Source organism: Eublepharis macularius, chromosome 4 (assembly GCF_028583425.1).
Source record: "Eublepharis macularius isolate TG4126 chromosome 4, MPM_Emac_v1.0, whole genome shotgun sequence".
Lineage (NCBI taxonomy): Eukaryota > Metazoa > Chordata > Lepidosauria > Squamata > Eublepharidae > Eublepharis > Eublepharis macularius.
In genome coordinates, this window is record NC_072793.1 from 20,715,288 (window position 1) to 20,729,415 (window position 14,128).

Genomic DNA, 14,128 nt, shown 5'->3' on the forward strand with positions numbered 1-14,128 from the left:
TGTGTTCCACCACCTCTTTTCCCAGAAAAAAACCCCTGGTTCTAGCAACGATTTGGGGTGGGGTGGGGAAATCAAACGTCTGAATGTGGACTGGATTACCTGGTGCAAAGAGCTAGTTCAAGATGGGGACACCTACAACACTCTTCCCTATCCAGATACTCTGTCTGCTATTCTATTACTTTTGTATTTTTCTCTTTACAGCATCCTACCACTCAACAGTGTTCCCTCAGTGCAGGTAAGAAAACTGATTGGTATATGGCAAGCACATCCATGTGTGACGAAGGATTTCAGCATGTACTCATGCAAGCTTCAATATTAAAGAAAATATCTGCCGATCAGTGTGACTTTTGCCCTTTTCCATCTCATGCAAAAGACTTCAGGCTCTGCTCTGTGTTGATCTTGGGGGTCCCCTTTCTCTCAAGAACAGCATTTCGAGGGAACATCAGGAGGGGAGGAGACAAGAGCTGATTCCACACACGTTGGATAATGCACTTCCAATCCTCTTTAGAGATCATTTGGAACTGAATTTTTCGAGTGTGAAACAAAAAATCCACTTCCAAACGATAGCTAAAGTGCATTGAAAGTGCATTATCCAACGTGTGCGGAATCAGACAAATTCCTTCCATTCCTGCTGACAAATTCCTTCCATTAGTGGAGATTCTGCATGAAATCCAGCCCACAGGGGACATTTTTTAATTACATCTATCAACGTTTAAAATGCTAGAAATGAACAGGCAAGGTAAGCAGAACTCTTTTTCTACAATAATCATGCCAAAGAAAAAAGTAAGAAAAAATGATGCTAACCAAGGCAAACTGAGGTTATTTTTTAAAGCACAGGTCTGCCAGAAGAGTTAAACATGAACTATGTGAAATGGATTACGGCATCGACTAATCTTCTTTACCTAAACTCGGAATGCCTACTTCTGACAAACAATTCAGTGGATTCCACAAGCTTCTTCCAGTAACCTAAATCTTATTTGGTCCGCTTTAGTTGACCTCTCAATCATAGCGCTTGATTATTCCTCATGAGGATTCTGAAGTGACTCCACTGAAAAGCTCTGAGCTTGAAAAGCAGTGCAAGGCAGAAATGTCGGTGGCACCAAATCTGTGTTGGCCCATTACTACATCCAATTTATTCCTGGATGCTGTCAATGTATCTGGAAGAGGGAGAGGTGCGTGCTGCCTCTATCTGCATACCTAAAGCTACATTCAGTTTCTAAAGACGGGGTTTCGATATCTAATAGTCTCTCAACTGTCATGATATTAAGACTTGAGCTGTAATATTTGGATATGTCTAAAATGGCTCTTTTTGGGCTAGAAAGCAATATGTGAACCTCATGCCTCAATGAGCTTTAAAGCACGCAATTTGTTCAATAAGACCACATTTTACTTCAAGCACAGGAGCTTCTAGGAAACGGAGTTGCTGCAATGACAGTTTCCTGTATTTAGTTCTGCTTTTCTTCAGAATTTCAGTATTAGACATCAATAAGCAGTGACAGCCACAAGAATAATCTGTCCCAATATTCATTATTCTATTCCCACCAAGTGGATTTCACTTTGCCAATCTTTACAGCAGCAGTGGGTACAGGCTAAACAAAAAAGTGCCGTTCCTTTAGAGCTGTATCTTAAATAAGTAATTTTGAAACTTAAATATTTATAAGGTAAGAAATAAAACTAGTTTGACATTCACTTGCTATTTTTTTTTTTGCAAACTCTTGTTGTCTCCCCACTCCCATCACAGAACCAAAGATATTGAAAGATAGTTTCGAAAGGCTAAGCTCTGAGGACACACAACTGTCACTTAGAAGGAAATTGCAGTACATCTTACAAAAATCATAAATGAGTAAAACAATCTCTTTGGAAACACTGAAGGTGGATCAGAATCCATCTACCTGCAGTTTCGCATCTTCCATGTAATATTAGCAACAAAGAGGAGGCCTTTCTTTTCCAGAAAAAAAATCTGTTTAGCTAATAAGGGCCCTGCCATGTACCCTTAAACTACCGCTTTTCTTACCCAGAGCTAAATTCTTGGTCTATCAGTCACAAATACATATTCTGAAATCGAGAAGATTGTGTTTTTGTTATCTGCCACTGATAACCGTGTGTCCTACAGAGTCTCTCAGTTTGCACTTGCAGCCAAAAAGCTAAGATCTAAGGTGGTACTGAATGAGGCTGTTTCAAGATTCCTGGGATAGTGTGGTATACTGTACTGTTTTAATTAATTTTAATTAACCTTTTCAAACTGTGATACTGGATTTAACTGTTTATTAGTTGATGTTTGGAAAATCTGTGACAGCCTATGGCTATAGACAAACTCTTTGGTATTGGTACTGGTTTTCTGCAAGAAAACTTGGCTGCCCTTCTAGAACTTGAAAAAAATTTAAGTCCAACGTTTATTGGGGCAGTTTTAAATTTTATTTCAACCGAGAATTGTAAAATTAAAGCTGCCTTGTTTAAAAAGATCCAAAATCGAAATGTGAAGTTCCTTTCATTCACGTGGCCAGTCGTCTGCTATTGTTAACTCCTGCTCACCCCGACGCATTTACTCACTCACTCGCATTTACTTCACTGAAACTGATTGCAAAAAGCTGAGGATCCCATTTGGCGTTTACTATATTTCAATCTGCACAAAGAACAATGAACCGAAGACCCACCTGCCCACTGGAAAACACAAACACAAGTGCTGAACCGGCAGCTGTCAATCCCCACGTCAAGAAGGTTCCTAGTAGTGCTTGTGACACTGGACTGTAACCCAATAACATACTGAGTACGCCTGAGATTTGATGACCTAGAAGAGATAAAGCAGAACAGTTTCATATTTTACCCAATTTTATTCTTCTCTGACAAGTACTGTCATTTTCATATGTTTTTCTAAAGTACACCTGTCGATCCCATTGTTAAAACAAAAAAAATCTGGCCCTTTATATTACAACTCATTTATATCTTACCAATGAGACAAAGCAGTAGGAATGAGTAAGGAAAACACAAGCTCAATTCCCACTTCCACCACGTGACGCCTGACACAGGTTGGACACTTGTCAGCTTCCCTGAAGTTTTGGCGGGAAATGTAGGCAGCTTGGCGGAATGTTGGACAAGTGACAGTTGAAAAGTCCGTTGGGCAGCAGTCGAAGAGCCAAGCTGCAAGACCAGAACGCCTACATTTCCCATCAAAACTTGAGGGAAGCTGACAAGGGTCCAACCTGTGTAAGACATCACTTGTAGCTTGGCTTAGGCAACCTCGCTCTCAACGACACTTCCCCTTGTAAAACGGCAGAGCATCTGCAACTCTTATATGCACATTTATCAGTAAGTAAATTCCATGAACTGAAACAAGACTTACTTCTGAGTAAACATGCTTCGATTGCATCATCAGTCTCATGGGGTTGTCGCAGGGAATGATAAATATAAACGTATAAAGCATTTCACATAGTAAAGGAACTCTGTAAATATTATAAAATCATTCAGAGAAAATGTTAAATTCAGCCCACCATTACCAGTTTTGTTTCATTTTTGTTGTCTGATTTTTTTACAGAGCCGGGCAAATTGTACATTGTACACAAATTGTACACAACCAGCAGGGATGCAGAAGCTCTGTTGACAAGTTACAGTAAAGGCACATACAGTCCATGTACAGTGTACACTTGACCTTTCTTTATAAATGCATTGAATAAATCTCATGTTACGTTCAACGCATGTGCGGCTGAATGTGTGAATGAAACCACATATTTTTCCAGGTACTAGTCCCTGGTTTCATTTGTAAAGCGAACATACTGTTTTGTAAAAAACAGAGGTACACACATACATGCAGGATTTACATGTGTTTACTGTAACATGTGAACAGGACTGGAGATACATTCTTCTCGTGTGCAATGATAATGCGCAAACTCAGCTATGGGGCAGGTTGTACATATGCTGCAATGTTCGTAGGTAAAGAACATCTTAAAATAAGCAAAATTTTGACCCAGCCCCTATGAAAAATTCAAACTTTCCACAAGTTATGCAAAACTGAATGGGGGCTTTTTTAACACAGGTAATAGGACTGTACTGTAAGGAAATGGTTCAGAGAGATAAATTAGTAAAGGACAGGGACTATAGATTATACTACTGTGTACTGTCTGTTGCTGTAAGCATGCTCTTACTGGATAGTTCCACGTTTGTTTAATATGTCATGTCAATTTGCTTACATTTTGTCTCAGTATTGTTTTGAGCTCCGTATCAGATTTCAACTTGTTTTCAAACTTTTGTAATCCTAACTTTATTGTATTGTTTACTGACCCAGCCATTGATTATATTGACTTATACTGTGTAATCCACCTTGAGTCTCAGTAAGAAAAGAGGACTTAAATAACATAAATAAATAAAAATGATCCAGACAATGCAATGCAAAACTCTTTTAGGCCCCACTGGAGCCTAAATGGAGCTCATTTGTTTACCTGCTACTGAAATCAATGAGAGGCAAAAATGCTTAACTGGCAAGATTGTGCTCTTCTTTAATTTACCACAGAAATAATCTCAGCACCAAGAAATTTTCATACACAAGGTCCATTGAAATGCACGTGCTTACAACAAAACAAAACAAAAGGTAACCTATTCAAGGGACACGAAGCAGGCAACATCTTTAGCCTTCACGCCCTGACACAAAAAGAAATACAGAAAAATTACAATGTGCAATGTTATTTCTCTAATTAGGCACATCAGAGTGCAGGGAATAGCAAAACAGGCATTTGTTAAAATATCCAGTTACAGAGATTCTTCAGGTCAGATCTGGAAAACATCATAGTGGACTGCTTATCTAGTCTTACCAAAACTGCCCTAAACTATTGCAACAACTTGTACGACGCCTTTTTTCAACTGAGCATCTTATCACCACACCTGAAGAACGCTACAACAGAATGGTTAGCAGAACCGTAAGCATACTGGGTCAAGTTGCCGGGACTTTTTCACTTCGGCTTAGTGTACAGGCTGCAGCCAAATGAATGAATGACTCTACTGATCACATCACAAGAAACGCATGCAAAGAAAAATGCCACTTCTACATATCCTTAGTTTTGCACAGCCGTAGAGAGTTACACTTAAGCATACTTATTAGCCAAATATTCTACAGTCGGACAATCTACTGACCTCTAACCTCAATAAAAAAAGAAACTTCCGAACTGCAAAGGATTGTATAAGGATGTGATTTTACTTTCTGAAAAGTACTGCTAGAATTAATTTCTGATTTTGCTAATAAGCTTTTTCCTATACCCCCTTACACACACACACACACACACACACACACGAAAAAAAATCAACTCACTAACTGCACCACTTGCGGGAGACCCAACTTGCTGCAAAAACACCGCAGAAAACCCAAATCCGGCAGCCACTTCCTGGTTCCTCTGTACACGTGTCTCTCAAATAGACGCAGCCCCGCCTACTAGGACTCTTCGGCCAATGGCAAAGCAGTCTGGAGGTGTAGTGTGGATTTTGTGGTACACGTCTCTTGCCTGAATAAAAAATGAAGCGGGAGGGAGGAGGGGAAGAGAATCATTCCGTTGTCATGGTTTTCGGTTCTGTGTAATATTCCAATAGGGCTGTCAAATCCTTTCCAGGCCTCATTGGTTACCATTGCTGGGATTGTCTCCTGGCCGTGTTTATGAGCTTCTCAGTGTAGGGTTGCTAGCCTCCTGGTAGCGGCTGGAGATCTCCTGGAATTACAACTGGTCTCCACGCCACAGAGATCAGTTCACCTGGAGAAAATGGCTACTTTGGGGGGTGGACTCTATGGAATTATGCCATGCTAAGGTCCTTTCCCTCCCCAAATCCCACTTTCTCCAAGTTTCTCCAGGTTTCACCCCCCCCCCCCCCAGATCTCCAGGAATTTCCCAACTTGGAGCTGGCAACCCTATCTCAGTGCCTCATTTTGGGGGAGAGACTACAGGGGAAAAGCTCGGTTTTAAGCATAAGACTGTAGCCAGCAGCCGGGCAATTGTGCCATCATGTCGCCTCCGACCCTATGAATAAAAGACCTCCAAAATGTCCTCTCATTAACAGACTTGCTCAAATCCTGCAAGCTGGAGGACATGGCTTCTTTTATTGAGTCCAGCCATCTCGTTTTAGGTCTTCCACTTTTCCTAGCATTATTGACTTTTCCAGAGATTCTTGTCTTCTCATGATGTAACCAAAGTATGATAGCCTCAGTTTTGTCATTTTAGCTTCTGGGAAGAATTCAGGCTTGATTTGATCTAGTACTAGGGTTGCCAGCTCCAAATTGGGAAATTCCTGGAGATCTAAGGGGTGAAACCTGGAGAAACCTGGAGAAAGTGGGTTTGGGGGAGGGAAAGGACCTTGTCATGGCGTAATTCGATAGAGTTCCCCCCCCCCAAATGGCCATTTTCTCCAGGTGAACTGATCTCTGTGGCATGGAGACCAGTTGTAATTCCGGGAGATCTCCAGCCACTACCTGGAGGCTGGCAACCCTATCTAGTACCCACTTTTTGACTGTCCACTCTCCTCCTGCACCACATTTCCAATGAATCCATTTTCTTCCTGTCAGCTTTCTTCACTGTCAAACTTTCACATCCATACCTAGTAACGAGGAATAGCGTAGTTTGGATTAGCTTGATCTTGGTTCCCAGAGAGGCATCTTTAATTTAAGGATCTTTTCTAGCTCCCTCACAGATATTCTTCTGAGTCTCTAATTGGTTCTAAATCTTGTCTTGGAAACGATCAGAAATGTGCAAGCTCAGTAATGCTCCTGAACAAGGAAGTGTACACATATGCTACATGATGATAACAGTCAGCCCAAATAAAATGTTTTTAGGTTTTAACATAGTCTGCAGCAGTAGATAAGCATGGCTTGAGTCCGATAGCACCTTAAAAACCAACACAAGTTTCCAGGGAATAAATGTTGATAGCAAGACATGATCAGAAGTGGCTTTCCTTGGTGATCTTTCCTTCAAATGCTGACCAGGGTTGAACCCTGAGATCTGATGAGATCAGGCTAGCTTGGGTCATCCAGATCAGGGAGAAGTAAGGCATAGTAGAAAGAGCCCTCAAGCTATTGCTGACTTATAACAACCACTGCTGGGGTTTTCAAGGCAAGAGAATAACAGGTGAGTTGCCACTGCCTGCCTCTGTAACCCTGGTCTTCATTAGAGGTCTCCCATCCAATTACTAATCAAGGCCAACCCTGCTTATACAATATCATAAAAACCACAGTATGGGACATGTCTAGTACATTTTTTACCCCTCCTTTTCTCCATGGAGTGTACATGGTTCTCCTCTCCCCATTTTATCCCCACAACAATCCTGTGTGATAGGTTAGGCTGAGAGAACGTAGCTAGCACAAGGTTTATTTTCTAAATAAATGTTTTTAGTTTAGCAAGAACATTTAGACAAGTATGTTGTGAAATGGGCATGTTTTTTACAACATCATGGACTCTGCCACTGTATGGAGGTTGCCATTTTTTTCCTGACAAGGATCCTATGCCTTTAATAGCATATGGATGCCGTGTGAGACTCAATACACTAATTGACTGTCTTGACTTTGGCATGTTGGAAGTATGAATTAATTTCTGTTTAAGGTGGTTAAATGTTGCCCCTGATGACGTGGGAAACACGAAACAGCGGAACTCAGCCGGCACAGTCTGTTGGGCATTGTGGGCTTCTATGCAGCAGCTCCACCTGAAAGAAAATACTTATTATCAATCTTGATTGACTTTATTCAAATACTTGAAATCTCTGTACTGACCTGTTGGATGTCTTCCTGTTGGATTTCTTATATCATATATGTTAGTCAGCTGCACATGACTCTGGTGCACCTGTCTTTATATTCTTACCTGACTCATGTTACTGATTGGATTGACTATGAGAGTTGTACTCCATTATAGTATTTTTGATACATTTTGTGATTACTTTGTCCCTACTGGTGTGTTTTCACCTTGCTTAGTTACCTTTACCTTTGCCAGTGTGTTCCTCTTTTGTTTTTGCATTTTAATAGCTGCACAGCAGGCAGAAATTCAACAGCAAAGCTTCCCCACCACCATGCCAGGAAAATCTGTGCAGCAGTGGTACTTTCCTAGCAGCAGTGTGAACCAGCTGACACCGGAACGAGATGAGAGATCACACCACAAGTCTAGAAGATGGGATCCTTGAGCCATTTGGCCAAACCCTTAACCCTTCAAAGGAATCTAAGAACATAGAACTTCAAAGAACATAGCCTTCTTCTTACTGCCACAGAAAAAGTGGAATGCTGTACAAAAAAAGAGAGGAATTAACATAATTTAGCTGCCCTTTATTGATGTATGGAATGTCTAGCTCTGGAGTTGAATGGTGAGCAATGGAATCCAGAGTTATGCCCTTCTAAATCCATTGGCTTCAATATGTTTAGAAGGATGTAAGGATGGCATACATCCCACCCACCCCAGCACAGTCCCAATTGAAATCAGGGCTGCACATGTGTGCAATGTACCTTTTACAGAGGGATGAAGATCAATCATCTTCATCAGGTCCGTTTTGGCCCTTATCCTATTTGTTGTCAAACCGCCCTGAGCCCGTCTGATGGGGAGGGCGGTCTAAAAATGTAATTAAATAAATAAATAAATAAAATAGCCATGACCGTTGATGGTGCTAGAGGAATACATAATGCAGGAATTCCAAGGTGCAGCTTTTTTTCCTGATACATTAGCTATAGTTTAAAAATGTAATAAACAGTTGATTCCAATAACAAAAAAAAATGGTTCCTTAGTGTGCAAGCTTTTGAAGAGAAGACAGTTCTTTAATTTGGAAAAAGGGCAAATATCCAGTTGCTGCAGAAGATCAAGAAATACAACTAGAAACCAGCCGGATTTATTTATTTAATGACTTCATTTATACTCTGCTTCTCTCTCCAACAGCGATCCAAAGCAATTTATACTGTTCTTTCCTCTATTTTATCCTCACAACAACCTTGTGAGGTAATTTAGGCTGAAAGCGTGTGACTGATCCAAGATCACCCAGCAATTTCCGTGGCAGAGCAAGGATTTGAACCCATTTCCCAAGATCCTCACCTGACATTCTAACTGCTATACAACACAAAACCCCCAATTTGTGCTTCTGCTAATAATCTCTGTGGCCCTATCCAGGTATTAGACCACTCATGTCCCATGCCGACTCAAAGGTTACCATCTTTATTCCCTGATAAGAGTGCATCTAAAAGAGACATATCTTGAAGAAGCTCTTGTCAAAGAGAATAATGCCACATCCATTGAATGGTTATATATTAGGCTGTTTTTAAAAATAATTGATCAGGAGGAAAGAACTGGCTTCCCCTAAATGCGTCACCAAAGCCTTTTATTTTTTCCCACAAAGACAGGTACAAGTTTTCAGACCCCTGTGACTGGCTTATCTGATCATTATTTTTGCCATATGATAGGAACATCGTGGAATTGTTGTGGGGGCTTGTTTGCTTGGTTGGTTTAAAGGAATTCAGGGAGCGTCCAGAATAAGCAGTGATCCTTTAAGACTGCACTCCTAAGAAATCTTTCCAGGAAATAAGTCCAATTGAACTCCACAGGATTCACTTCTGAATAAATAAGCACAGGACTGGACTGTAAGAATCAACTTTGGAAAAACAAAGAACATCTGTAAATTTGCCTGTTGAAACTTATGGCCTCTGCTGGAGCTCTCCATCCATGTGTGGAATTCACTGGAAAAAACAGGCCCTCTCCCCACCCACCATGATCCGCCCAGGTTTCATGTTTGATATGTACACAGGAGAGCAAGAGCGGGATGCAAAGCCTCACCTGCTCAGCTATAGACAGCAGCGCTAATGGGCTGTCGCTTAGCGGAAGCCCCACGCGAATCGATTGCACATTTGCTCACAATTAAGGGGAAGACAGAATAGCTGACCCTGTTGAGCCAATTGGCTCTGAGAGTCAATAGCACAGCTTGATAACTGGACGGTCGCTACAGTAACATCCCTCTTTGCTTACGATTTGGCTGCCAGCTCTAACCGAAGCAAACGCCCTGCTCTCTCATCAGTAAACAACAGTGTGTCCTGTTCCAGCTCTCAAGGCAAAGAGGAGAGGGCAACAACTAAGGGACTGAGGCTAAACGACTGTTAAAAAAACTCACACAGGGCATCTAAATTCATATCACATGTGCAATTATGCTCATAAGTAGCTGATTCTACAGGACTGATTGGTTTGTAAACAGAAAGCAGGTAACGGTAGCTTAGGGGCCTCTAAGTAAGAGCCTGCTAGGTAGCCATTTATGACTACATTTTAAAAAGGCAAGTGTTACGGAAGGGAAAATGCTTATTTGTGCAGTCCGCTCTTCTCTTAGCCTTTACCTCTGTCTGCAGCTGGCTTGTTAAATGAGTTAATAAGGGTGCAAGCAATGAGAAAGGAAATTGATCGAATCAGGGATATTTGAAACAGCCTTGACCTTTTTCTGGGGAAGCTAGCCACATTGCAATTGCGAAGCTCCTTGAAGGATAAATGTTTTTAACAAACAAATATTGAGAAGTGTCACAACTTATAAGTCACCAAATCAAATACTACTCACAAGCTAGGAGTGGTGACTGGCCAATGGTTTGGTTTCAGACACCTGACTGGTTGGGTTGCCTGATGGGAGGACTACAGAAACAGTGGGTTTGTTAATCACCTGGCAGGCAATAAGCCATAGCTCCAGAACTAGTTTTTTCCTAACCACCTTCTCTAGATCTACCAAGCTGAACATGACCCAGCTAGTGTTGCCTACTAGCTGGGTCACTTATCTCCAGGTGGTGGCTGGAGATCTTCCGGAATTACAATTGATCTCCATGCTATAGAGATCAGTTCCCCTGGAGAAAATGGCTGCTTTGGAGGGTGGACTTCATGGCTTTATACCCCGCTGTGGTCCCTCCCTTCCCCAAATCCTGTCCTCTCCATGCTCCATAACTCAAATCTTCAGGAATTTCCCAACCTGGAACTGGCAACCTTATGCCTACTGCCTGGAGGAAAGTATCTTGTCCCTTTAATAAGAGCTGAATGTGTGAAAAGGTGGAACCTTTTCATGACAGGGAGCTTAATAACATCCACAGGCAAATAACAGCCCATTACACCTATATTAAATTTATTTATTTATAATAATAATAACATTCCATTCACATACCGCCCTTCAGGATAACTTAACACTGACTCAGAGCAGTTTACAAAGTGTGTTATTATTATCCCCACAACAATCACCCTGAGAGGTGGGTGGGGCTGAGGGTTGCGCTACAAGTGACGAATGACACTTGCCTGGCAAGTGAACAGACTCATGTGTATTCCTCCCTGTTCACTTGCCGTTCACTTGCACTCTATTTGATCAAGTGGAGCGCAAGTAAATGGCAAGTGAACAGGGAGGAATACACGTGAGTCTGTTCACTTGCCAGGCAAGTGTCATTCGTCACTTGTAGTGCGACCCAGAGATTGCTCAACTGACCCAAGGTCACCCAGCTGGCTTCAAGCGGAGGAGTGGGAATTGGGAATCAAACCCAGTTCTCCAGAGTAGAGTCCCACCGCTCTTATCCACTACACCAAACATATTCATTTATGTCATTTATAGTCCACCTTTTTCATTCAGACTCAAGGCAGATTACATAGCATGAGATTAATACGATCAGTATCAAGGATGTTTCCATACAGTGTCATGGACAGTTCCACAAACAATGCCACAGGGTAAATAAATACAAGTTTACAAAGACGTAGCATTAGCAAGGGTGCAATACAGAGTTGAAGAAATGCTGAAATAGAACATAATCAATTCTAGGACTGACATTAGACAACATGAAGCGTAGGTAGTATATAGGAGTACACAGGGCTTTTTTTCAGCTGGAATGGGGTAGAACAGAGTTCCCTCTTGAAAATGGTCACATGGCTGGTGGCCCCGCCCCCTGATCTCCAGACAGAGGGGAGTTTAGATTGCCCTCCGCGCTGCTGAGCAGAGGGCAATCTAAACTCCCCTCTTGTCTGGAGATCAGGGGGCGGGGCCACTGGCCATGTGACAATTTTTGATGAGGGCGATTTAAACTTTAAAAAACTCCCCCCGTGTTCCAGCTGACCCAAAGTGACGTCATTGTGCAGTCCTGGGAGCGTGCGTGCACTTTGCACGTGTGCATGTGGTACCACCTCCTGCCAGGAGTCGCCCCCTCTGCTGGCAACCCACTGAGTTCCACCACCTCTTTTCCCAGAAAAAAAAGCCCTGGGAGTACATATTCAAAGCAACAGATCATATGTAAGGGAACATAGTGGTGAAGTGAAGCGAAGTGGCAAAGAGACAATACTTTTTTTATATAGGCAGTTGGCAACTCTGCCTCCCCCCAGACATATATGTGGGCTGACAATTCACCCTTAGTACAATCTTAGATAGACAGAAAATACTGGACATTTATTAAATCCCTAGGAGGATTCAGTCATGGCCTCAAGCTGCATATAGTTGTGTCTTGCCCCAAACCTTAGCAGTTTATTGTCCAGAGGATTAGCATGTTGTGTGAAACCAAATTGTATAGATGAGTAATAGCATCTTCCTGATTTGTAGTATCTAGCTGACTTGGAAGATATGTGTGTGTGATAGCAGAGAGACTGTTTTTCTCTCACTGTTGTACTGAGGACATTAGTTCGCATCATCTAGCTTAAGCCCTGACTGTGAACAGAAATTCAAATACTAGACAAGACTCCCTGTCTCAGTTTATGACAAAAAATCCTACCTTTGAGAATAAGCTACACTGCGTAGGATGTGGGGCCTAGAGACTTCCTGAATTAAACTGATCTCCAGACTACAGAAAATGATTTCCTCAGAGAAACTGACTGCTTTATATAGCGATTTTAAATTCAGGTTTTTACGTTTGTTTCTGCTGTAAGCTGCCTTGAGTACCATCAGGTAGAAAGGGCACTAACAAATGTTTTAAATAAAATACAACAAATAAGTAAACTCTACTTCATTTCCATGAGGAAAAAATGCTCTGTCCCTTCCATAGAGGCAAAATGTGATGTTACCTCACCTAAGCTTGTTAGAGCACCTTTCTCCTTGCAGAAGAGCAGCTTCTTCCATTCATTATCTGTGGATTGCAGGACTTCCCCCACACGTACAAATATAATGGTGGGCATATGATATGATATGCTCTGAACTGAATGTCCAGGCAAGTTGTAAGAAATTAATCACTAATGAAGTGGGGCGTATCACTCATTCTGCTCTTGTGCTGTTCTCCAGGCTGCCTGCTTTGCACCATTTCCCACGCTTTTAAAAAGTCCATTATTTTGCCCCATTAACGCCAGTGGGAATGCCTCCTCCACTTGGATTTCTCTTCACTCTTATTTCTTGAGATCTGTTTGTGTTTGTGTGATAATGAAGTGGACATGGCTGATGAGTAGAGATGGGCACGGAAGAAAAAAAACAAACCACGTGATTCGTGGTTCGTAGAATTCCACAGAACATCGAATCACGAACTTCCAACCTTTTCCTAGTTTGTGCTTCATTGTTCCGTGGCATTTCAATCGCCCTGCACTGGCTGCTGAAGCCAGTGTGGGGCGTTTGAAACAGACATCCCCTTTCTTCTGCTGCCTGGCAGCAGAAGAAAGAAGCAGTCATTGCACAGACCCTGCGCTGGAACTGGCATGGGGTCTGTGAAATGACAGCTTGTTTCTCCTGCTGTTGTCCGTTTTACAGACCCTGCACTGTTCCAGTCCCCTGCACTGTAAAACCGACAGCCCGGGCAGCAGGAGAAAGTGGCTGTCAGTTTCACAGACCCCACACTGGTTCCATGGTGGGGTCTGTGAAACTGACAGCCACTTTCTCCTGCTGCCCGGGCTGTCCATTTCACAAGACATCATCAGGGGTTCTGCAAGAAATCTTGGAATAAAAATGTTGAAATACTGTGAAAAATTCCAAATATCTCTCAAAATACCATGGTTATTAGGGTTATATCAGCTGATTTATACACACGCACACAGCAGCTCTTTACAAATCCATGTCCTTGACAATAATTTAACAGTGATTGTATTGCATTCTCCACCACCAATTTGTGGTGCCCTGTACATATTTTGATAGGTAGGAGTTCCTTGGGATTTTGAAAAATTAATTCAGGAATTAGATCTCCTTATCTTGGTGTGAATTTCTATCCCAAATTATTCCTCCATGGAAAAGG

At 41.9% G+C, this 14,128-nt stretch overlaps 1 protein-coding gene across 2 annotated transcripts in view; it reads right to left on the bottom strand.

Annotated features, from left to right (window-relative positions):
• The window catches only part of SLC39A11 (solute carrier family 39 member 11), a 511,259-nt gene extending 505,889 nt beyond the window's left edge, over positions 1–5,370 (bottom strand). Inside the window, exons 1-2 of one of the 2 annotated variants that reach the window (XM_054978292.1) lie at positions 5,297–5,370; positions 2,655–2,788 (exon numbers count right to left, since the gene is read on the bottom strand). In XM_054978292.1, the coding sequence (XP_054834267.1) occupies positions 2,655–2,762 (108 nt within the window). In that variant the 5' untranslated portion in view covers positions 2,763–2,788; positions 5,297–5,370. Of the gene's footprint in view, positions 1–2,654; positions 2,789–5,296 lie in introns of those variants that run through there. The other variant, XM_054978293.1, reaches the window with a different exon arrangement.
• Positions 5,371–14,128: the final 8,758 nt, after the last annotated feature.